General features: G+C 44.6%; 1 protein-coding gene across 1 annotated transcript in view; it reads left to right on the top strand.

Annotated features, from left to right (window-relative positions):
• Window positions 1-26,749, top strand: part of RELN (reelin) — a 1,711,021-nt gene that overhangs the window by 852,237 nt on the left and 832,035 nt on the right. Inside the window, exon 10 of the mRNA XM_078679027.1 lies at window positions 14,743-14,983. Coding sequence (XP_078535153.1) covers window positions 14,743-14,983 — 241 coding nt within the window. The remainder of the gene's footprint in view (window positions 1-14,742; window positions 14,984-26,749) is intronic.

Raw genomic sequence — 26,749 nt, 5'->3', positions numbered from 1 at the left:
TAGTAGAGGACATGGCTATGTCCCCCTCACAGATCAGAACTGCCTGAGTAGGGATCCTGACTAAGCCAGTCTCCCCCTCAGATCCCAGGGTTAACCCTACTATCCCCTTGGGTTGTGCACTACCACTGCTAACTGTTCTAGGGGGTGCAGGTGTCTTAGGGACTGCAGTGGTAGGAACTGGGTTTCTCTTAGTGCATTCACTTCCCCAATGAGAAGTGGACTTGCAAAAGTTGCACCAAGGTTTCTTTGGGCCATTATTCTTCTTTTTCTTGTTTCCATTTTGGGATCCACCCTCCTTATTGCTATTTTGGGGGCCTGTAGAAGACTTCTGGTCTTTTTCTTTCTGATTTCCACCCTTTTGATCTGCTTTCTTCTGATCACCTCCTTGGTTCTGGGGTTTCTGCTTAACCCTTGTTCTGACCCATTTGTCTGCCTTCTGTCCCAATTCTTGGGGAGAGGTCAGATCAGAGTCTACAAGGTGTTGATGCAACAGCTGGTTTGTACAGTTATTAAGGATCTGCTCTCTCATTATAAGATTGTACAATCCTGTATAGTCTGAAACTTTACTTCCCTGCAACCAACCCTCCAGAGCCTTAGTGGCACAATCAACAAAATCAGTCCAGTCTTGAGTCTGTGCTTTTTGGGTGTCTCTGAACAATAACCTGTATTGCTCAGTGGTTAGGCCAAACCCTTCAATAAGAGCACTCTTCAAGACAGAGTAGTTTTTAGCATCCTCAGTGTTAGGGTTTGAGGGAGAAGGAGACCTTGAGCTGTGGTTAGAGGCAGGCTCACAGAAACAAGCATACTTTCCACCCACCCCCTTAGAGACAAACACTCAAGACAAGGAGCCTGCACTTTTCACACACTCCCTTATTCCTCTAAAGGGACGCCGAGCACGTTGTTTGACGCTTGGCTTACTGATCGTGACCACGCCCCCCTTTCACTTCCGTGTTGCTCCCTGTCCCGGCGAAGCAAGTTCTGTGGCGTCTGCTTGAGGCTTCGTTGATGTCTTGGTTCCGGACCCCTCTCTTCCTGCTGTTTGCGGTATTTGTTCGTGGCAGCCTTTCCCCCCTTCCCTGTTTGGCTGAATATTTTCCTTTCCTCCCGTTCTTATATGTACTCGGGCATATCCCATATTTACGAGTACCTTTCATTGTGGGTTGAAGTTAAGCCCACGGCATTTGTTTTTCTTTTTCCTTGTACTCACTGGAGGGAGTCGCTGTTCCGCTCTACTTCCCTATTAGAGCCGGACGGCACACCTCGACGAGTGTGTCTCTGCTCCGGCCTGCTGTCGCCCCCCCTAGGGCCGGGCGGAACACCTCGGATCCCGTCTTTGTCAGGATGGGAGTTGCTGTTCCGTTCCACCATTACCTCGTGGAGCCGGACGGCACATCTTCGTGAGTGTGTCTCTGCTCCGCCACGCATTCCCTCGCTGGCCGGTCGGAACACCTCATCCTCTTCTTTTGTTTATCGTTATTCCTGTTTTCTTTTACCCGTGTCTACTGCTTGAATGGTGCCTGAGTGAGTGTGTAGGTCTTTGCATTCAGACCCCTGGATATTCTATCTCCTATCATATGTACAGCCATTACCCAGGAAGTTCTTGAATGTGCTATAGGACCTCCACTTCAAGGAACACATTACAACGCATCCTGGTGAGTGTGGGGTAACTTTAATCACAGCTCAATGTTTAGAGTGTTTGTAACCTTGCATGAATATTAAGGGTACTTATTGTTCTTCCCTTCTAGCATCAGTGTTCTGGCAACCATTCTACAAGACCTCAATCCTCATCCTATGGGGAGGGTGGTGGACACACCTTGGTTTTATTCCCCCATACTTTTAGGGAGCAGCATCTTTGAGCGAGTTCTTAAGTTCTCCTCGGAGTGCTGCTTTCTGGAAGTGGAGGGACTCATCTTCGCTCCTGTGGATTCGGCCTTGTTCCTGACACTCAGGTCTAACTGTGAGGAGCTTATCTCTCCCTTTCTCAGAAAAGGAGAGCCACAAGATTGCTGCCCACAGATCTGAAGGGACCTGCTGTACCATGCAGGCCCTCTCCAGAGCAGTTATCCATTTGTGGATGTCATCCCCATCTCTGTAGGGGGGCACAATCGTATTCAGGTTTCTATTATAATAGGACCTGTCCTTATCTCTTGGGATAATGCTGCCACCAGTGGGTGTCTCACCACTCAATTTCTGCTTTCTTGCCAAGGCAAGTCTAGCTTGGGCCAGGGCTACTTCCTCCCTCTCTATCTGGAGTCTAACAGCTCTCATGCTCCTATTTCTGGGAAGGAGTCATTCCCTTTTGAGATTCTCTTGAGGCACTAGAAATGTGAGAGTCTCTGGAATGAGATCTCTCCCTTCTATTGCCTGGGAGAACTCTGATATGTACTCTGGGAAGGGGCTGGCCCTCTCCATTTCCATGTAGGTCCAAGTTGGCCCGGCTAATGCTTGCAACTGGTACCTGGCTAACCCCTTGATCCACATCTGAATCTTCACCATTTGATTCTGGGTCTGCCTCCTCATTTTCTACTTCTGGGGAGGTGTTCTCAGAATCTTGGGGGCTCACTCCTTCTCCTGATCCTGAGGGAACTACTCTAGCTCTCTCAAGGTCATCCTTCTCTAGGATGGCCATCATGATAGGAATGGTAGGGTTGTGACCCTTTTTCAGCTTCCTTGCAGTGCACAAGGCACTCAAGTCTTTATGGCTGAATCTGTCATAGTTGGAGGTTGCCTGTGGAGGGTCAACCGTCACAGGTAGAGAGCCTGGAGCTTCACCTGTGCCAGACATGACTCTAGTGTTGTATAAGTGATGCACCTACCTACACTAAGTGTTTTCCTACTGTCCCTTACTAGTGAGTTGTAGTCAGGGTGTGCTAAGCCCTTCTCTCTACAACTACTAAGTTCAGTAGAACTTAAATATGCTAAGCTTTGTTTATATGTACCTATAGTACTTAATGTGATCTTTCAATTTGATAAAAAGATTGCAAAGGTAAAACAACAGCAAGCTCAAATCCGTACCGCTGCTCACCAATGTGAGAAGTTGGCCTGATGTATGATGTCCACAGTTCTGTGGGCACCTTGTATCAGTCCAAACAATCCCTTACGGTGGTGGTTGTAAGTCAACCTTATAGACAAGCTATCCTAGGGGTAGCATGGACTAAGCAGCCTTAAAGGCTTAACTCAAGAGGACATGTGAAGCCAGCTGTTTTACCATATGCAATCCTGTAATATCAAATGAAAGGACACCACACAAGTTATATATTATAAAAATATATGTATTTATTCTCAGAATAATCCCCACTACTCTTTATGAGCAATGAAGCACAAGCGTTTAAACAAAAGCACAATATAACATATACAAGTTGCACGTTTTTGGATGAGGCTGGTGGCCACTCAAACCATATATCAAAAAAGTGGTATAACAATCACTAATCGATCGGGGGTAAGGCCTAGGGCCTTGAGAATCGCTTGGACTACACTGGACTAACCACAGTTAGGACGGGAGTAGCCCGCAGGATTCGGGTGCAGTGCAGAAAGCACAGGCTTGCACCAATGAAAAGTCAATGGTGCGTAAAAGTTATCGAGTTACAGTTTTAAGAGTCTTCCGACTGGACTAGAAGGACTAAACTTTAGAGTTAGACGTTAGAGGTGTAAACCTCTACAGAAGCATCGGCGTTCAAGTGTTACCTCACCCACAGGAAGCGGGTGCACAGGTGCAAAGATGTGTCGGGTTTCGTCACGCAGTTCTATGGTGCCTGAAGATGAAGATGCTGCAGGCTTCCAGAAGAGAAGTGTCCGGTGCGATCCAAGGGTGGATTGAAGTTGAAGGGTACCTGAAAGCAGAGGGGACAGAGTCTTGGTAACTAGTCAGTAATCAGGAAGGAACCAGGCAATGTCGGGCGCAATCAGGTCGATGTTGTGTAGTTTCTCTCCGCTGCCACGTGGTCTCTGGGGCACCGAGGATGTCTTGGAGTGAATCACAAGCTGTCCCACGAAGGCTCTCGCTGTCGGCGGTGTCGGCTTCACGATCGGAGTCAACAAGCCTTGGCAAAGGCAACCCACGCAGGATTCAAAGATGGCTTAACACTTGGACCAGCAAGGTCTGAGCGGGTGCTCCTTTTGAGGGGAGCGAGGGCCAGTCTGGAGCAACCAGACTAGCTTTTCAAGTTTGAAGATTCGTCGGTTCTGGGGCCACTAGCCAACGGGCAAGCGACCGGACCAATGCGTCAAGCAGGAAAATGCAATAGGGCCCCACGCAGCACTCGTCAAGTGTGGAGGGGTGAGCTTTGGTGCAAAAGCTGCTCGGGGCTGGAGCTTCTCACGCTCCAATGCACAGCTTCGAGGGATCCTCGGGTGCTGCACGGTCAGCGCTTCGTAGTTACTTCAAGATGGCCGCTCCCACGCTTCAGGTCGCCTCCACGGGTCCCAGCTCTGCATGGACTGTGGATCGGGCTGTTGGAAGTCAGGATAGCTGGCTCTTGTTGGTCTCTGTCGCTCGAGTTCCGGCGGGAACTGCAACAAAGCAAATGTTGAGGTGCTGGATGGTGCCTGTTTGCACAGGGTGGTCACTCCTTGACCACAAGGGAGATTCTTCAGTCTTCCACGTCGAGTGGGATGTCGAAGGGTCCAGAGTTTCGTTTCATAAGTTTCAGTCAGGATAATCTGATGTGCATTGGCACTGCTCCCACCTATATTCCAAATCTGGGGGCTGGATTACCTGCTAGGTCCCTCCTATGGGTGGGATCCAGGAAGGGGGTGGTTACACCACTTTCCTTTGTCCAGTTTGCCGCCAGGATTGGGGCTGGAGTGCTCCAGAACCGGTTTGACTGGAATCTGCCCAGGGACACCTTGTGCGCCCCAGGCTGTGTCTAGTTTCTTTCAACCCTCCCTGCTACAATCCACTATCTCCTGTCTGGGGTGGTGTGCCACCTCCCTGTGACAGGAGATCCTTTGATCAAGCCTCCTCTGTCGAGGTTCGGCCAGCAGCAGGGGGCCAGACTTGTGTCTGTGGCAGCAGCATCCATTTTGTAGTGCTGGGGCTCTGGTTAGGATTAACCGCATTTGCAGTAAGTAACATGTCTTCCCCTCCTAGAGGGGTGGGATGCTGCCCCCATCATCAGAACTGGTGAGGGGGTAGTATTCCACGTTGTATGACAGCAAACACGACATGTTTTGATAAAGCCAAACCGGAGTTGCAATAACCGATTATAATGCACTTAAGAGTATATGGTATGGTAGTATCACTGGAACAGCATTAAGGAATTGGTCCAAACTCTGCAGACGTGCTCAGCTCATGCTAGAGCACCATCTCACATAAAACCAAGCACTCTGCCTCCAGGATTGTTAAGGCCTGCCATAGGAGTGACTTATAGGTTTATATTTGTCCAGATATAGGTTTAGATATAGGTATACTATATCTAAGCAAGGGGTGATTACACCACCTTCCCCCAGCTGAGGGATCAGCCAGTTGTGTTGATTTAAGTACCAGCCAGGGGTGGCAAAAGATATGCTGCAGCCCCTGGTAGGCCTTGGATGCACCTATGCCCTTGGCACCTATAGTGCACTGGATAGGGGCTGACAAGGTGTCCAGTACCAAATTGGTTATGTACCTATAGTACATGTCTGTGAATTTAGAGAGAGAACAGCAGGCTGTGGGTCTGATTAGCAGGCCCACAGCCACATTAAGTCAAAAACCAGTGAAGCAAAAAGCAAAAATTGGGGTGACCATAGGATAGCAGACCCTACTCTCCTACATGTGAGATTCATCTTACTGGCCTATGTGCCGCTCGTTCAATTTAGCTACTGCCTCGAACTTTAAGAGTTGGTGATGGAGTTGCCTGCTGCACATGCATTTCAATATTTTAAATCATTAGATGTTCAGTTTTGAAGATGTCTTCCACTTAGTTATAACAAAAGGATTGTATTGCCATTGGTTGAAAAAAGATGCCCCCAGATGGAGAACTCCAGTATGTAGCTATCTGACTGCATGCGACAATCTTCTGACGTGTAGGGAATGTGACAACCACACGCAGCCACCACTTGCTCCAGAGCTAAGAAGAACATAATGGAGGAGCGGTTAGCAAGCGATGACTAAAATGTAAATGCTATATTAGTAATACAGATAGAGGTGCACCAAATTTGATATTCTCAAATAGAAAAGTCCCATTCAGATTTCAAAATCTTCCAAATCTTTTTATTTTGTTTGTTAAAAACAGAAATCCAAACAGAGCCAAAGCATTACATCACAAAAGTGGACTTCTTCATGGCATATTCTGCCACATTCTTTAATATTCTAAAGCCACTAAACCTTTCAGTGTCCACATACCTTTATGCGGATTTCCTTACGAGTAGGTAAGACTCACATCCAATTTTGAACTTATGGTCTCATATGGCTCAGGTCAATCAGCCCCCCGTAGTTGGCACCTTGATAAGTGCCGATAGCCCCACCCTTGCTTTTGCCCACATCACATAACGTGCAGTAACTACTGTTCTGTTTTTTTGTTGTATTAGTAAAAAGCAAATGCTTTCGAATTAAAAACTGGATGGGTCTATTGAGTCCTACACTAGTTAATCTGGGAAACATATCTGTGCAAGACTTGAAACAAGTGACCGAATGAAATAGGAATTATGTTCTGGTCTTGTAGGGGTTACAGCTCTTTCTATGTGAAATTCTGTGTGTGTAAACCTGCAGAGACATGGTACCCTCTGACGAAGACTTAATCCCTTAAAAGTGTGCGTGGGCTCTCAAAACTACAGAAATGTGTAACACTCATTTTCACAAGTTTTATTTTTGGATAAAACGTTTATCTGCTTGCAGGAAAAGTATTTTAGAGATACCATATGTGCTGCATGTTTTTACACCTACCTTTTCCTCCCACCAGTCTGGATGATTTAAAACTATCTCATTTGTATATACATGTAAAAGTCTGATTTAAAGGCAGCCTAAAGAAGACGCCTCATTGGTAGGATATCTGCTGCTCCAACATTCTAACCATATCTTTTTATCTTATTATTTGCTTTTAATTCACGAACGACGAAGGTCCGTGGTCCTTTCACATAATTAATTATTCCCTGTTAGACCTGACATCCTTCGTATGGTTTATGCTCTAACTTTTTGTCTTTAACCGTCCTGTTTTGTCGACTATGTTTTTGCCTGCTTTAGGAATTAGCACATTTTACTATTGCTAACAAGTGCTTACGTGCTTGTGTTTTCCCCTTTAAACTTGATAGAATTGACTTACACCCAAAAGACATTTAATTTGCTTGTAATTCCCTTGTAGAATGGCACTACATGTGCCCAAGGATTGTAAAATAAATGCTTCTAGTGGGCCTGCAGCACTGAGTGTGCCACACACTTAAGTAGCTCTTTAAACATGTTTCGGGCCTGCTATTGCAGCTTCTGTGTGTAGTTTTTCAATTGCCATGTTGACCTGCAAAATAAACCTTTTGCCAGGCCCATACCTTCCTTTTTAATGCATATGTCCCCAGTAGGGTATGTCCTGAACAGCCCAGAGGGCAGAGTGCAGTGAATTTAAAAAGTTAGGCTTGTACTTTTAAGTTTTACATGTCCTTGTAGTCAAAAACTTAGAATTTTTTTTTTACTACTGCAAGGCCTACCTCTCCCATGGGATGCAGTGGGTTACCTTACCTTACTACATTTTAATAAGTAATAACATTCAATTGAGAGCAGGGGGGGATGTCGAATTTGGTGTCTATGGAATTGTAATTAAAAGCTCCCTTTAATGGTAAAGTTGAATTTGCAATCACAATTCTTAAAAAGCCACTTTTGGAAAGTTTATCTCAATGGGGGAGGGTTGGCCCTTACCTACAACCACCTTGGCCCTCAGAACACTGTGAAAACAATACAACATTAGATGGTTCTGCGATTCATACACATCTTTACTTTTGTATGAGGAAAATGGTACTGAATAAGCATGACCTCAGATTTCTTTTTTTCATTTGGTTTGAACAGATTGCAACTTTAAAAATTAATACAATGAAAGAAAACAAAAAACAATCAATTCTTGAAATGTGACAAGACTGAGTTGTGGATAGCTTTGTGCTCGGTGTAAAAAATAAACCTTATTTTTAAAACAAGAAGGGCAAACAGAAAATGATACATTCTGAAACATAAAGATACAAATAATCAGTGTTCACCAGTCCTATCATTAAAAAGCCAGAGCAATAAATGTTGAACAAAGGTTGCGAGGATGTGGCATCTGAATTGATGAGGGGGTGTTGCTGTCTCCTAGCACACTTGCACATCACAAAGACTCTGCATGAGCACTCTCACAAAGGGTTTGTCACTAGTCTTTTGTGACCCCAGACAGACAAGTTACAGCCAGGACAGGGAGGAAGAGGATGCCTGACACCTCAGGTGGGTGGAAACCTTTAGAAGATTCCACTACTTCAAAGTGAGCACCAGTATAAATATTGGACCCATAAACCCAACTTGTGAGTAGATTTCTGGACCAATGGACTCTACCAGGAAGAAGGACTGCTGTGTTGCTGAAAAGACTGCCACTCTGCTGAACTGCTGCCATGAATGACTGCTGTCCCAGTGTGCTGACCTGCTGCTCTGCTACAATCTTGCCTAGGTAAGAAGGACTAGACCTGCATTTCTAAACCCAGCACCTCAGGTTGACTCCAAGTGTTTTTTGGCTAGCCTACTGATCAGAAGCCTCAGGGAGGAAGCAATATTGAACCCTGCACCTGGGCTCTGCCATCTGTGAGTCTTGCCCTCCCAAGTGGTACCATCGCAGTCCTCGACCCTTGAAATTGGGTCTGAAGGTTCACTGCCAACCCATCTGTGGAGTCAGAAGAACTGATGCATCTCCTGCAAAACTGGTGTATCACCTTTGCTGTTGTTTGCATCACCCTTGGAATCAATGCATCGCCTCTACTGGGCCCACCGGAACTGCCGCTGTGTGACTCATCTCCACGCAAGGACATTGCCTCACTCAACAGAGCCCATCAGAACCACCGCTGCGCGATGCATCTCCAATCCGCAATATCGCCTTGCACTTCACAGCTCCTTGGAACTGCAGCTGCACAACATATCTCCTCACCCGGACCTCACATCACCTCTGCTGTGTGACACATCTTCAATGCAGAACTCTGCATCTCTACGTATTCAGGATTATAGTTCTCTGCTCAACTGACCTAATTGGGGTCCTGTAGCTGTCTCGTCCTCCATCAATGTCAGCCTAAACTTGTGACTTTGTCCTCGAGGAGGTGTCTTAAACGGGATCCAAAATTTTCATCAATAAGTGAATAACATTCTCGTAAAATCGAAAAAATCTGTTGAAAGGATTTCGGGATAGATACACGGCGGGGTATATGCACGTGGATTGTTAGGTTCCAGTAAGTGGTACGAGTGTGTAGACGGGTGCGTCCGAAAGTGGAATCCCTTGTGTGCGCCAGATATGCTCGAGCCGTGTATCTATCCCGAAATCCTTTCAACAGATTTTTTCGATTTTACAAGAATGTTATTCGCTTATTGATGAAAATTTTGGATCCCGTTTAAGACACCTCCTTGAGGGTCTCCACACACTGTTGAGACGTTCCTTACCCGGTCCAGGGCCCTGTCGGGTTGAAATTATCACCGACACAGCACCTTTTTCTCTTAGACTATCCTAGTACAGCCCTGAAGAGTCGCAGGCAGACTGTGCCACACGCGACGAAACACGTGTCGGCTGGTTCTCCGTGTCTGAACTATAAAGGGCACTTCACATCGACGCCTGATTTGTCTAAGATACATAATTGTTATTGTGTGCTTTGCTAGCCTTTGTCTCTACAAATATTTTACGTAACGATACGTAACGATACTGATACAACTGTATAACTAAATTTCAGAGTGTGCATGGGTATTACGTTTTTGTAAAAATTCTCTGCAGTCCTTGCCTGTTCTTCTCCTTGATCATCCTCAGCTACTGAAGAGGTCCTGCAACCTTGCCCATACCTTTTTGTGGGAAGTACTCAGATCCCTCCCTCGTTTATAGCTGCCTAGGCGAGACCTAAAAAGGGAGAGAAGCCAGGCAGAATGTAATTTGCTTAGTGGAACTACGATGTTAATCCCTCTTTGAGCGAAACCTTGAAAAGTAGCACCCATTCACCTATCCATTAAACAACACGCATTTATGTGAAAATAAAAGGTCTTGGGTTTGGGAGACTAAAACAGATTTCACCCTGATGCCAAAAGGTAATACCCAGGGATCACAGGTACCCCCGTGAAAAGCGTAATGCCAAAAACTCTGTGATAACTGTGATGCGTGGGCGGACAGAAATTTGGTGCCCTTGATGACTGTAGTATATTAAATGAGGCAGCAGGGAAGTCCCTTTTGTGTTCACTGGTCAGTACCTGGCTGAGCAGCGACTGGCCCCCTGAACACAAACATCAGCAGACCTCCCCCAGCACCCCTACATCACCATTAGCTTAGCTTGCCTCACGCTGATGATGGTTCTGTTGATGTGTGCCAGCAGGGGTCAGAAGGTGAAGGGAGGGCAAGGAAGGGGGCTAAAGGGGTGTTGCCTGCCTTATGATAATGAAGGACTAAACCACTTTAAACTGGCAATTCAGACAGAAACGAACAGGCAGGACAAGGAAAAGGCTCGAGCAAGATGAGAAAGGCACTGCTTTCGGCATACCTTAATGCACACAGCTCTGTGCGCCCCTCAGTAAATTGGCGGGCTGGGCCTTGCTCGCCCCTGCTAAAGGCCGGCGCTGGGCGCCCCCCTGCATCCCTGGACTTCATAATTGAAGAGGAAGGAAAAAGAAAATTCAAGATCTGAGAGTCCCAGAGTTGGGTGAAACGCGGCCCTCCTTTCACCTGCTGAGCGTGAAGTGCTAAAGCACACGTTCATAAACAGCTCAAATGAAGATCACATGGAATAAACCAACTGAAGAGGGTATTGCAGGTGTGGAACAAAACTGTGAGACTGTGCACATTCGACCTTCAAATGATACCCAAATGTAAACTCTTCGGCTGTGACCAAGCTCCTCCAGATGTTCCACTTACTATTTCCAAGCATGAAAATTAAGCTTTATATATACTTCAGTGGTAACACAGCATGGTGCTACCTTTAACACTACCAATTAAAATGGCAGTGGTGATCACAGCAATAATACGACAAACCCTTACCCTTGCAATCTTTACAACTGAATTCCTGTAAAGCTAACATACTTTCCTTTCATGCCACTGCTTTGTGTGCCTCTCCCACTCCAATTATGCCCTCTAAACACCTTTCCATTATACCATGCATGGTATTTTTGATCGTCCTCTGACTTCCTGTTCTGACTTCCTATATCACCTCTATCCTCCAAACTCGAGAATATTCTGCTTGAATTTCTCAGATTGTATAGTGTTTCTATTCTTGAAGGAGTCCTATTCCACGATCTATAGGCTCATCAAACTTTTTTGGTGTTTCCTTATCTGTCCTCTGTTTTTCCTTGCAAAGCTCATAGTTTCTCTTATACCTATTCGCTGGCAACTGTTTAACTTATGTCTTCAACACTTCTTAGTTTGGATCGTTTCCTTATGCATTTATGTTTTCAATATAATGTTGCAAACCGCCTTTAGTGAATCGTTTAGGTCTGTGAGTAAGACTCAGGTAATGCCCCTGTCCGCGTCCCCTGCAGGGGGACATTCGCAGGGCAGCCTTTTAGTGCCCACTAGTCGAGTCCCCCCCCCCTCCCTCCTTGGTCCCAAGGAGGGGAAGGCTCTGTCTGGCTCACTAGCCCCTCCCCTGGGCAAGTGCACTGTGCGTGCAACCAGGGGAGGGCACACGCTTGGGGGTGCGGCCCGGGTATTTAGGCCCCTGCTGCCCCCCAGATCGACCTCTTTACCGACCGTTCTGCGCCTGCCTGATGCGCTGCACAACCTTGGAAGGAAGGTTAGTTTCAAGGCTACTCCCGCCTCGTGCCCGCTCCCCTTCCTTAAGGGGGTCGCAGCAGGGCCGGGCGGCCTGCTTAGCGCGGGCCGCTGGGGCTGGGGTCAAACTAGTGCACGCTTGGGGCTGGGGTCAAACTGGTGCGCGCTTCCGGCGATAGTTACAGGGCGATCTGGAGGCAGACGGGTACAGTAAGGGTACCTCTGCGGCAGACTGGTACAGTAAGGGTACCTCTGCCTGGCACAGTAAGGGTGCCTGAGCCAAAGACCTGGAGCCGCAGGGAGGTTCCGGGAAAACCGCGACGGCGCCCCGTTAGTCCTTCGGGCGGTTGGGGGGCCTGACCCACCGGGGGTGTGCCATACCACGCTCCGCCCTGAAAGGGGCGGGAGTATAAGACATGATCACGTGATCCAGAAGGGGATCTGCAAAGGTGCTGCACTGTCCGGGCGTCGACCCACCGTGCCGGCTCATAAGGCGGGCGGGGCAGCGAGGGGCTGCCTGCCCTGGATCACCCGTAAGATAACCCACTAAAACGTCATACTTTTGTTGTATGAAAAAAAACCTGCAGCAGTTCTTTACCCATAAACAATGTGACCGGTGTAATCATTATATGGGCAAATGTAAAATGTGCAGGGGGGAGCAGATGACGGTGTGGGCACTATGGGGTAGGCTCGCTTGGACGGTATTTCCTTGATCATGCTGAGATAGTATCTTGTTGTTTCGCTTTCTTTTCCCTGGCCTTCAGCTCTGGATATACTGCACTTTATGTTTGATTCTGGCTATATATATATATATATATATGTTTTTTGTTCTCTCCACTTTTTCCACTTCCACTCTCTTTCCCTGTCTCCTTTATGTCATATGATTGATTCACATGTATATAGGCCCTATAGACCCCATGACTAGTTCAAATGTGATATTGATCTTAGGTTTGGAAATTGTATTCATACTTGATTATACTATAAGAAGTCTGTCTTTAACAGTCCTTTGCTTTAGTACATACATTTCAGCAGGCTTTTTTTTATAGTGAAATGTATGGGGAATGCTTTGCGAGTGTGGTGTTCAACCTGTAATCCCGATTTAACTGATTACTAATATTTCAGGCGGATTTGTTTTTTTCCCTAATTCTTGTAATAAGCACCTTATTTGTTATGCTCTGTTGTTCTAGTTCATTCAGTGTACTTCTTCCCTCTAGGTCTGGTCTCGCATTTCCGTTCTTATTATTTTGATTTCTCTTACTAGTAAAATCGTTTTCCTCTGTCTGTCTGTGCTCGCCTCCTGTAAAATCCCTTGTTCATCCTACTGAAGTATCCTTTATTGTATTTTCTTTCCAACATACCACCCTGTTCGTATCATGTGTACGCTTTCGTTTTTATCTCATTGTAAGCTCACAATGAAGTGGTATCACTCGTATTCCAACCTACAATAATTTGGGAAAGCGCTATTCAAAACGAAGATAAGATTAAAGGCAGGTCTGAGACAATTGTCTCAAAACTCCAATCCGCCAACTGGACGGTGGCTGATACTCATTCTGGACATACTTTTAAGGTTGGCACAGCATGGCAGGTGTCCCCGTACTGTTTTCTTTCTTATTTTCACTCTCGCATGGTAAAAAAAGTTGAAGATGAGGTCATACTAACTTTATTTGGAGCCTGGTGATGGGAATCTCCTTCTCAGCTCTGCAGCCTTCACCTCCCCTTCCAAGAGATAGACATCAAAAGTCGGGAGAGGAGAGCTAAGATTTGGCAGTACATAATAGAACAGGAGCAATCATTAAGGGCCCTTCCCTTTTCCCCTCTCCATCATTCTGCCAATGCACAAACTCATTAGGATATGGCCCGACCCGGCACCTTCTTGACCTTTCACTTTGTCACAGTCAGGGCCCATTAGGGACCATTGTATTTCACATCCCTCCGCAGCCTGCTGGGATGCAGGGGAGGAAATCCAGGAGAATAGGGTCTTGGGTCCATATACGGGAAGCTATAATTGCCAACATCATAGTGTCAGACATGGGGATCCTCCAGAAAAACTGAGGAAAACACTACAGACTGTACATGCCTTTTTGTGCTGTGATAAACTCCCATTAGACATGCAAGGAGCTCTCTATCAGTCGTCTCTCTCACTGCCAGTCCTTCCATGTCTAGTCCGATGACCTCAGTAGTTTGCCACACTGTCTCACAAGTTCCTGCATTGGTTAACTCCCCTCTCCATCATACTGTACTCTCACAGGCGCCCAACAGGAGAAATGAGCTGGGATTGCCATTTGCCACAGCTCATTCCTTGCATGCAGCCTCTGGGGATCATACCTAACTATCTAAAAGCAAATTACATTTTTGATTAAGAGACAGTAACGCCAAGAAGACTCATTAAGCGTTGATAGTTGACCCCCTCTCCAGCAGCAGTGTTAATGTGAGCGACGATCAATATTCATTTTTTGGTGCTCTCCGCTGAGGTCACAGAAGGGACCACCACAAACATAAATATTGAGGGGCACAAATCATGCCCTATCTTGCTGCAGCATGTGGTGCGGAATGACAGGTGTCATGTGTCTTTCACGCCGCTACTGCTTCATTCGTCTAACTGGGCTATCCATTAAGTATTGAAGTGAAAAACAATGATTTAATCTAAATTGTAAGTTCTCCCAGAGAATTGTATTTAAGGAGTACTATGGACCCCTGGAATTAGCTATTAGCTGTTCATGCAACCAACGAGCCAATATGGCCATTTAGGAACAGCTGGACCTCTAGTCTGAGTGTCCGGGGCCTGTTGGCTGTCACATTGCCTGTCATAGGATGTTGCACTGTCTATAGGATCCTTATTTTATCTTATTTTCTTTTTTTTAAATATTCTTTGCAGAGCTCCATCCAACGTCAGCACTATCCTTCATATTATTTACCTCCCGCATGAAGCGAAAGCAGAGAATGTGAAGTTCCGGTGGAAGCAGGAGAGCGTGCTTGCTGGAGATGTGTATGAGGCTTGCTGGGGTTTGGACAACATCTTGCTTATCAACGCTGCACACAGGCTGATCCTTCTGGAAGACAATCTTGATCCTATGGACACCAGCAATTGGCTTTTCTTCCCTGGAGCTACTGTAAAGGTTTGCTTGAACTTCTTGTTACCTGATGTCTTCCTGAATGTAACTCTGGATCCATTGTGGTGCCACACTTCTTGTGGAGCTCCCTTGTTTCAAAACACAAAGCCGTCAGAAATGATTGTCCGCATATGAGATTCAATCTGTGGGTGTCCTTTTAGAGCAAATACTACATTGATGAGAAGCAAATAGCCAAGCTGTCACTGTCTGCTTTGGGATTGTATTTAGTGTCGCTGGAGCTATAGACAATCATCCTTTCCCGATTGAGCTTCATCTTCAGTTCCTTAGAACAAGCTAGTGAACCAAGCGGCAGATTTACAAATATTTGGTGCCATGCAGCAAGACAAATTGCTGAGCTGCGCTGCGTCAAAAGGAAAAGGGCAGGAATGCGCCCTATGGCAAGATAGGGCGCATTCCTACTCTCCCTCTACGCTGATGCACTTGTGGCTGCCAAGCACCAATGCAAACGCCCTTTCCCCGTGGTGCAACGGTACCTGTGTTACAGGCAGGATTGTTTTTGTGCATGAAGGGACACATTACTGCACAAAACTAACCCTGTGAGGCTTTTCCTTGGCCTAGGTGTGCTGTAGAATGCAGCACAGGTAGGAGGAAAAAGCGACCAGAAATAAACATAGTTCACCCTCTTACACCTCCCCTGGCAAGGCATGCAATTTGGGCGCATTCCCTGGTTTACTAGTGTTAGCAAATCTGGGAATGCGCCAAAAACCATGGATGGATGTGTGGGAACACCCGCATTCCACCCATGGAATGCTTTCCCAGAGCAGAGTAACACAAGGCAGCGAGTTGCACTGCCGTGCGTTACTCCTGATTTACTATGCCACACCGAGCGGCTCTGCAAGGCATAGTATATCTGACTTAAGAGCTCACGTTGCCCTTATGTCGCCTTGCACAATGCAAGGGCTATGGAAGCCCTTGATAAATCTGAACCCCAGTGACCAAGATAACATTTGGAAAAGTGATTAAATACATCACAAGCAACATTCCTCGGACAATGGAGCCACATTAATTGATGAATTTTTGGTGGTATAAAAGAAAAGAGCACCAGCATGTGTTCTCCCACTAGACACAATTCTAAACTTGTTAAAGTCTTTGTCACTGGAGGGAAAATACAGAATCAATTAATTGAACAATATTAAATTGCGGGTCTTCTAAAGGCTTCTGTATTCATCTGTTGATTCATAGGCAAACATTTTTTTTATAGATGATTATAAAACAAAGTTGCAAGGGATAACAGAACCAATGTCTATTTAAAGGTCAGTTTAGTACACTACATTTAGTTTATTTTATCATTCTCCATTTTTGTGTAGAATCTCTGAAGCGAACTTGTTTTTGGAGGGACAACTTATCCAACCAAAGCTTCTAGTTACACGGACCTTGTACAGGGTGGACATCTGTTTGTAAACTACTGCAAGGGAGTTCCTTGGAGAATGAGCCTAAAACATTTTATTGTACATGTCCCAAGTTACCAGTAGCTGCTACGAGCTGCACGCTACGTGTTTGTATCGGTTTAGAGTTAGAGTTTGTCTGTAAATGGCTCCTGAAATAGTGTGAGAAACTAATAGAGCGCCTATGCTTTGGTGAGTGCAGTCAAGTTACAGAGTTGTGAGCTTGCTCTCCCCATTCTGGTAGAACTCTTTTTTTTCTAAATGAGTGAGTTTAATACAAATGGAATGTATCTGCTCATGAAGAGGAAAGAGGGGACAGGAAAACATAATTTCTTACTATGTTAACTGGTTCTGGTTTCTGCCACCGACATGGTTAGTAGCTCTTGGGGTTGAATTGGATTAAGGGTTATTGGGTGTTGTGTAGCACCAGGATGCATCTCCACTTGGTTTCAGAGTAGAGTGCACGTGGTTGCCCATCGCCTGGGATGTCACGGTGGTGACTGCCTTAAATCTTGGTGTTGTTGCATTAAAGATCTGTTGTTAAGTCTCTTGCCCTGTGGGGAAATTTGTTTCAAGCTGTTTGGATTGTCATAAGCATCTGTATTGATCAAAGCTAATAAAAAAACAACAGGCCACTGTAAATTGTACCAAAGACCAGGAAAGGACAAGTTGATGACTTACGCAGAAGCTATGGTACGTTTTACAGGCAAACATGCTGTTATGTTATTATCTGATGCATACTATGTTATGGTAAATTGTGATGTGTTACATGATTTTTATGTAGCGCACATTAACCAGCTACTTGGCCTCTTGGCACTTCTTGATGCAGAGCAGCGTTCTGTGTCAGAGGAGTGTTCTATGCTGGGTCTTCTGTGCAGTGCAAGGTGGAACTCTGCCGACCAGCTCAGAACCAAGTTGTCGGTGTAGTGTGGGTTGAATAACAAATGAGTACTGCCAAACAAAGCTGCGGTGAAGTGATACATGTAAGCTACGGGTTGCTTCTCAGGGTGTACCACCAGGTAATGGAATGAGGAGAGCAGGTGGATGAGAGAGAGACTATATTGAATTTAATGTGAGGCATTGTTTTCTTGCCCGAATCAAACGCACACTTTCTAAGTGAGATTTGTGTGAAGAGTTTGCCGAGGAATGTATATCTTGATGAGCCTCATAGGCTGGGTTTATCAGTTTCAGCGCCTCCTTTTCTATTGTAAAGGTTTCCGCTGTATTTGTTTGTCCAGTCCACCAGAGATAACTAGCTGCCAAGTGGCCCAGTGTAATTTGTACCACCTTGAGTCTGATCTGGCATTTTAACCAACATCGCGTTGAATGCTGGGATTTTTATCCCATGCTTACACTGTTAAAAGTGAAATTACGACCTCCAGAACGCATAGTGTTGGTAGCAAAAAAGGATTGCCTAAAAGTGTCACACATAATATGTGGCAAGTCACATTACAACGATGGAGTATCTCACATTGCTCCTGTCAGGTGTGAGTGAATAAATATTTTCCCCACAGAATTCCCCTGCACCACTCCCATCACAGGCGCACTGTGGAGAGAATGTTATGTGGGGCCTGTGAACAGCACCCATGCAGGCAGTCAGCGACCCCCACAGTGATGTGAAGCATGCTCTTCTAAGAAATGGTTGGACCTTAAAGCACATTAACGGAGGTTAGGTCTTCTGGCAGTCGAAGGTCTTCAAGTATTTAACTTCAGATTCCTAACCCTATTTAAGGGTAGGCTTCATTTAATGCGCCCCACACTCCGCCACAACTTGTACGGTCTTGTGACCTGCTACATCAGTACTCCTGCTACCCAATCAGGAATGAGGAGCCCTTTCCTGCCTGAACTTCGATCTCAAAATTACCCAGTCAGCAACCCTCAGGATATTTGAAGCAATCAACAGTCCCTTGTGGTTCAAAAGTTAGGTGACCTGCTGCTCCAGAACTCTGGCGACCCAATCAAGAGTGAGGGCTTCTTTTCCAAATGAAGGGCTGCCTCAAATTCACCATATAAGTGCCTATTTCCCATAGGATAGGGTGGCCTGCATATCCGCATTTCCATCCATGGTGTGCCTCTTCACTAGGGCTTCTCACTGGCTGTGCGTCCTCTGCAAATGGCAGATGTAGAGCTGTCACCTCTTTGGACCTGTTACTGTCACGAAGGTGCCAGGACCAGAACCCCTGTGTCTATAGTGACCTCGCCCTGCATTCCAGACTACTGTTCCTCACACTCAGATCCACACATCACAAACACTTGCAACAGCTCTAACTTAATCTGTGTCCCACTTATGACTGCTCACAAAGAAGCAAGACACACCATTCAATGTGTACCCTATAACACATACTCTGCAGTGCAACGTGTCCCAGACAGAGACCTTATCACATATCACACCTTCGAGTCACTCTTTATCACAGAAACATGGCTCGACCAATCCTCCTCACACATCCTAAACGTCCTTGTGGCAACAGGCTTCAGCCTTTAACTTGACAACTGTATTAGTCTAGTATTTAAATATTCTGCTTATTTTTTTACTTCTTACTACCTCATAGCATGAACATTATGAAAAAAATGTTGCCCTTTCATGGTGGTACATGCATTCTACCTCCGTAGACGGCGATGTACAACCTTGGTGAACAGTCCAGATTTAAATCTGTCATAAACTCCTCACTCACTAATCTGTGTAAACACACACCCTTGCATCCCCTGCATGGAGGCTTCTGTATTTTCAAATTGAAATAGTGAAGAAACCCCTGTCCTTCTATGTCCCGGAGGAAGCTCATTCGCGGTTTCTGAAGGGCATTTTCCCCTGTGCTCTGAGACTTTCCTCCATGTAGGAAACCGCGCTATTCAATGTTGCGCTCACCATAACAGCTTCTCGAGGTTCTCTTTTTGGTAAGTGTTTCTTCATTAAGTTGATAAACCCTAGTTGTTCTGCAGTGAGTAGCCCTTCTTAACCAAAGTCTGCATTATTTATGGAGTTTTTCTCTTCAAGTAGAAAATATGCCTCTGAAAAATCCAATTTGATTCCTTCTACCAAACTCTACCAAAAGGGTTCTGTCCTTATTTCTCTGCATTTATCCCTCATGCGTGAAACATGGACCCCTGCAGCTTCTCTACTGCAGTAAAATGCAAATCTGGGAAGTGCTGCACCTAAGTAAAGTTTTAGGTGTCCCTTACAAACTTTTGCAGGAGGGCGTCATCCGTTTGCATTCCACTACTGATACTTCTTTGTTCCAAGATGGTACTTTCCCACCTTTCCAATTTCAATGGACCTCAACTCCCTTGTGTTATCTCCTCTGTGTGAGAGCCCCCTAACTTTGACGCACAAGAACATAATTGCCAGAGAGACCCTCAATCTACAAAGTAGCAGCCTCAATGTATAGCTTTTTAAGTGGAGATATATCTTAACGTTTGTATTCTTGAGTAAAATGAAGGAAACTCTAATGTTTAAGCCGAGAAAGTGATGACGGTTATAGGCGTTTGTGCCATTGCTGAACTTGCCGTCATTCCTTTTTTTCCCAACAGAAAATTAAAAAGCAATTTGAAGTAGCTGTCAAACGACATCAATTTAGTTATCAATCAATTGTATTAGTTTTAAGAAAAACGTTTTTGGTAGCAATTTTTCTTTAAAAAGCGGCATATTTTGAACTAGGAAAAAACAGGCACTCTAAAATTGGCAACTACTCTGAATTTAAACCTCTCTCTTCACAGACATGCACTGTGTCAGTTTTAGCTCAGGGGGCAGAACATGTCTTGAAATATTTGGCAGGGCTTGTAAATTCTTTAGAGTTGTCATTTGCACTATAGGCAAGGCACGCGATGAGTGGGAAGCTTTCTTTCCTCGCCTTCTCTAGCCATCATGCGAGGTAATGTTGTTATTCTCAATCACACCAATTGTTTTGAAAAAGGAAACAGACTCTAGGTCCCTTGCACCTGCGCTGTTCCGCGAGCCAAGTTTCCAGTTTTCTACACTAAGGGTTAGACTATGGCTAATGCAAGGAAACTCTCTATAGTGTTGGCTGCAGAGCCCAACTTTTGTAAGAGCCAAAAAAGGAGAAAACCCACAGAAAAGAAACATCACTTAATTTGGGAAGAGGTGGTGTCGCAACTTGCTCTTCAAAGTAGGGAGGAAGGTGCTCATCGACCTATAAAAGCTAAGCGGCACCACAGACATTGCAGACTTAATAATGACCAACACACATATCCTTCTTCGGTAAAGCCTTCAGGAAGCAGAATCTGTGATATGTTCTTGCCCTGGTGGTAAGCAGTCTTTCTATAGTTCTCCCATAAAAATCCTACTTGGTCAGTTGCAACTAGTCTCTGGCATTGCAGATATGTTTAATTGACATGTCCTCCTATTGAGTCCTTTACAACGGATTCTGTCTGCATCTTGTTCAGTTCCTGCCCCTGTGGCGAGAACATAAAAAGGGCTCCTGTGTGGGTACAACATAGCTTTGCAATAGGGCTCGTAGTAAAAAATAACTCCAAAAGTGAGCACATTGCTGTGTTCACTTGCACGAAGCCCCAATTTAAAACAAACCCGTTCTATACACAAAAAATGTACCCCAAAAAATATTTAAAAACAAAAAAAAGCAAACCTTTTTAAAACACAACTTTATTATACTGCGACAATGTGGGTTACTAGTTTCTGCTGCCTTTTTTGCGCTTTGGCCCAAAGAGGATAGATAGCCATTGGAGCTTGATTTACTTTCTAAGCCATTGATTTAGAGGTGGGTGTTAATACAAAATCCGCAGGGAGTCCTCCACCAGCGGAAGTGACTCCACCTCAGTGTGTCACAGTGATTGCCTTGGTATGGCATTAATGGCTTCGCTGATGGATTCTCCACCTTAGAATCCTCCGACATGCGGTAAAGCACTTTCAGGGCCTAACTGCACTATGGAACCTCGAGTTGAACCTGCCTATCGGAATGCGAGGCTGTGAACAGCCGTAGAAGATTACAGGAACAAATCCAGATTAAACATAGTGGAACTGGCTGCAGAGTAAATGAGAATGCAAGATACCTTTAAAAGATGAAGAGATTGCAGATGGTGTATTGACACAGGACAAGAAGCGAAGGTAGAAGAAAAGAACGAAGAAGGATTATGCTGCTCATGTAAGAGTGCAGTTCTAGTTTTGGCTCGCATGTTATCCCCATGCCCTGTGTTAATTTCTTTCAGACAGATTTACTGTATCTTATTTGTTTAAGCAATGCTCAAAACCTTGATCTCTTTAGACAAAGCTGAAGGTTAAGGCTCTTTTTCTAATTTTAAAACTTGTTAAACTACTTCTAAAGTTAATAAGAACTTGATTTATCTATTTAATTTTGTGATTTAGTAATTAAGGCTCTGAATAAGAGTCGTGGGACACATTAATTAATAAACTGTACCCCAAGCACTATATGGCTAGATTTTGGAAGCATAATTTATTGAAGGATAGCTCATGCAATGAAAGGCAAAGTCGTACCTGTACAATAGGGACGTCACGTTTTCACTATGGCAACCCTGCGCAAATTAACAACCTATAAATTGTATCTAAAGCCAATAGCCGTTTGTCTTTCCGCACCCTTGTTTATCCATTCAGCAACACATTTGAAGTCCCGCTCCTCTGTGCTCGATGTCACTCACTCGCTGTTTACCACACCATTTTATTTATGGCAGTGTCATGTTAATGGTGTACTCTCCGCCCACTTGTCTTATTTCATCTGTTTGCCTTGCCCAAGATTTAATTAAAAATAAAACTCACCTCTCCCGCACCAACGCGAAGAGGCAACAATAATCACACAATAATATTATAGTCATTACAGATCAAAAAGTGACGACTGCTGGGGCTGAGGATTTTCGATTTCCTTCCAGACTGTGCTTTGGGCTGGGTTTGCAGGTGTGTCCTGCTGCCCTGCTGGATGTGCATGGGCAAGGCTGGCTGAGGGCGCATCTCTTGCAGTTGGGCGGGCTGAGTGACAACCCCGTGATAGAGGGAATTGATGACTTTGGGAGGCGGCAGAGGTGAAAGCATAGCAGGCAGACACTCCTCCATCTGCCAACAGTCTTTGGGAAGCTGGCATTGCCCAAGCGCCCACTGCACTCATTCCATTTGACAGGACGTCGCTGAACACATATAAATTGCGAGGCTGCAGCTGCCTGGGAGACTTGTCAAGCCCGGGAGGATGTGTAAAGAGGAGGCTCATAGCTCATTTGCAACAGAAAACTAACTGGAGGTGCTAGAAGTGACAGCAGCCACCTCCAGGTGCAAAGGTGAAGCCACTGACATTGTAGAGGAGTATGAGAAACTTGATCCACTGGAATTATGCAGCAGGGGAGGGCCATATTATGCGGCAGGGTTGAGTAAATTATGTGTCGAGAAAAGGCAAGTTATGTGGCGAAATGCGGCACATTTTGTGATAGTATGTATTCATTTTTTTCATATTTATTAACACTGTCTGGGCATTTTTTTCATATTTATTAACACTGTCTGGGCATTGATTTCACCTCATTAGTATCAGTTTAACATCCAAATATAGCAATAAGCAATAAAAAGGTGACCAATCAACTTTTTCAAAGGGACTTCCACTGCGTGGCAACATGTGTTGCAGTATTTTTAGTAACTTTTGATCCTTTTGAGCTAAAACATTTTTTTATTAAAATATGCAGATTATGAAGCAGATGATGGATTATGTGAACAATGTGGCAAATCTGTAAATATGCAAAAAATGCCACTACTGCACAATTACATAATTCCAGTGGCCCTGCCTATAATGCAGTGAGAACCAAATCCTACAGAGGAAGCCTCTACTGAGGTGCTGTCTAAGGACTGCTGTACTGAATGGCAACCTAACGTCACTCTGGCTTCTGCTTGCACAGTAATACTTACTATAGTCTGAGCAATGAGTAGATACATATGTGGGCGTCTACACTGTGGTGAAGGCCATACACATATGCAAATGATTTGCTTCATATCTTTGCTAGCCATCTTTGTAAATTAGTAGTTGTAACTTGGTTTCTCTACTTCAGAAGCAACAGTTTAATCATACAGGTGTCTGGAAGTAGCTATCATGAAGGTTGTGTATTTTGTGGGTGCTCTTCACTTCAGACCCACGGGCAGTCTTGCACCTGACATAGTGGCGGCAGAAATTGCATTTCTGATGGTATATCATGCCCATTTTTTTGGGCTACCAGTGCAAATGGAGTTCCTTTAATAGCAGCGTAAAAAAAGAGTATGTCCAGGCTACCTAACAGCACAGTATCCTAAAGGCAAGGATATACAGAGCATATACTGGTAAATATAGATTTACTATTATTAATATCACACCTATATGCATTGACTATATCTATATCCAAGATATATATGTATATATATATTTTATAAAGTACCCTCACATACAGTATAAGAATATTGCAAGTCACTGAGGAGTTACTTAATAAGGTTATGGAATCACAAGTTGACTTGCAATATCCTTATGTATGGCAGGGGTTACTTTATCCCTTATAATACATGGTCACATCATCACCTTTCCCACAAACCCCTTAAATCTTTGTTACGGAGCTCTTTCACATAAAAAAGTAGAGCATGTTTGCAAACATGAAGAATAGAAATAGAATATTTAGTGCTAAATGAAACACATTAAAAAAGCTGTGAGATATATGTTGCAAGAAGATATTGGAATCAGCTTAATATCAGTTTAATACAAATATATATATATTTTTTAAAAGAGGCACAGTAGCTTGTGTCGTGTAGTTCCTACCAATCCGCAGGACCTACACATTGTATGGACAACATAAACTAAGGGCTTGGTGTCAAGGCTGATTCCGGACACCCCGCATTATATGTTGGCCTATAGATCGTAGCTCACGGTGCCACCATAAACCACCCTACCCTACAAGGGAGCAAATGGTTTTCTGGCAACCACTGAACATGATAACCCTGACTTCTCAGCGATTGTGGAAACAGTACAGTACCTTTCGTTCAGTCACTCGTGCTTACTTATTCTCAGAGAAGTATACAGAGAATACACAGTGGGACATTTTCAATAATATTTACTGAACCAACGTTATCCTTGCATTAAATGCATGTGCTGCAATTATAAGTAGACAAAGCAGATAAACGTGATTACAAGCACCAAAAGCGTAAATAGTAGATATAGTTCTACCATGGTGCTAAACAATTGCTTGTGTTCCGAGTGGTAAACACAACTTTGCTCTTGCCCACATCCACAGACATTCCCAGGCGCACCTCGTAGCATGTTTTGGCTCAAAGGTGATTCCATTCAGGGAGGTGTCATATCCCACAAGTAGTCGGCAGAGCCATTGTTCACATCACTAGGAGCTGAAGCATCCCAGGGTGGCTTTAACAATACATTCTTCGTCAATGGAATACACTGGGGACAGCAATATGCATGGGCCTTTATGGGGTCCATCAGTACTTCAGTGTCCAGTGGCGCAACCTATTCTGATCTGAGACATACATCCAGGACGCATTCATGGCTGCAAAGCAAGCAGCGGAAGACATGTTGTATGCAGTCAAGCCAGACCAGCCTGAACGACAAGAACCAGAGCTCATTTAGTTCTTGAAGTCGAGTTGTGCCGAAGCAGTGTATCATATGCCCAAGGTAAGGCAGCGCTAGCAGTGCTGTCTCCATTCTGAGTTGAGCTGTGACGTCTATTGCTGAGCAGATAGAATAAAATTAGTATTCCTGTCACAAGTAGCAGGGTAAGCGGGTGCCCTCCAGAAACGCATCCCAATACAGAGTATATAAAAGATGGTATAACTCTGAATATCATCTGAAAGGTGCTAACCAAAACAGAGGTGACTATTCCTTTAATATCAGACATTTTAAAGATACGAAGGACCAGATGCCCAAAATGCAGCGGGAAGTTAGTGTGGAGTAGTGTCTGTATCTCAGACGATGACCTTGCAACCTGGAGACCAGACGTCTCTTTGGTTGAAGTTAAGGCCATATCCTGCTGTAAAAGCATGGCTTTCAGTTTGCTCAGGGAGTCAAATTTTATGTTAGAAACATTTATCTGAGGCCATAGCGCTGCCTGCCTAACTGTGTGGGCAGGTGGAAACAGTACATGTGTACAACCAGTCACTTTGGAATTAACTGTCACTAGATAAGTGATGCCCGTTTCCATTCCTCAGCAACTGTGATCTTTCAGCATCAAATAGCTCCCATTCAAGAGCAGCTTGAACACAGGATGAATCACGGCAGCTGGGGAACACTTCAGACAGCAAGACAAGTTGGCCATTGAAGCACTGCCGGAGCCACTAAGAAAAACGTCTTTGTCCCCATTCCTGCATCTAAATCTGAACGGTAATTCTCAATACTCGTGCACATATCCTTCCCCTAGTGCCTCATATCTGCCTACCTGTTGGTATTGGAGACAATATTGGAATTGAAAGGTTGTGACCGGTAGGGTGATGTAACCATAGATTATCTAATCAGTGGATGGTGTCTTACCCATGGCGAAAGGTAATTGGTCTAATTTTTCAATGTGCAGCATGGTACATTTTGCATCTCTCCGTGCCATTGTCATCTGTCTTTCTTTTAGATCATATGCTGAAAGCAGATTTGTACTATTGATATAACACCATGGCATGTGGCCAGAAAGTATTGTTTGTAAAGTCCAGCTCATTATTACTATGGAATGTAAATGTGACTGCCCATGTTGTTATATAGACATGTCTTGTTGTATTATGTCGGTTACAGAAGACACTATGTTGCCAAGTGAAAAAAATCTGGATGATAGAGTTGTCATACCGTTGTCAACCGCAGCCAAAACGTTTGCTTGATTAACCCTATCAAACCAGCGCAATCTCTCAGCAGCTTCCTGTTGAGAAATCTTCCACAGCTCATTTTATATTCTGTACAAAAAGCACTTTTGTCATGGGTTCTGGGGACCTAGTAAAAAATCCCTGAGATCCATGTGATCAAAAGAAGGGACTAGTTTGGTTGCACCTTGGAGAGTGTTGAGGTTTTTAACCAAATCTAGGCTTGACTTCCCAACACTATATGACGTCACCACCCCAAGTATTCTGTTTATACATATCGTTGATCAGGCCTATTGCTACTTAACCCTTTAGTGTTACTGAGGAATCTAGACTGACACCTCTTTGTGTCCACATGCTATACCAAATCAACCCTTCCAATTGGGATCTGATGAATTGAAAGAACCATTCCTTATCATGGTGTCTACACTACACTAAAGTGTGTAAAGTTCTCCCAATTTTCATAACGCGAGAATGTGGGAATATGTGGTACGTTCAAATCTTTTGTTTTCTCTGTACCCAGACATGTGATTCAGGAAAATCATTTGTGGTGGTATGAGACATGCTCAAAATAAGGCCTCCATCCCCTGAAACCGCCATAGT

This window comes from Lissotriton helveticus, chromosome 1_1, assembly GCF_964261635.1.
Source record: "Lissotriton helveticus chromosome 1_1, aLisHel1.1, whole genome shotgun sequence".
Classification (NCBI taxonomy): Eukaryota; Metazoa; Chordata; class Amphibia; order Caudata; family Salamandridae; genus Lissotriton; species Lissotriton helveticus.
Note: the sequence above shows the minus strand (reverse complement) of the source record. Positions and strands in the feature narration are given on the sequence as shown.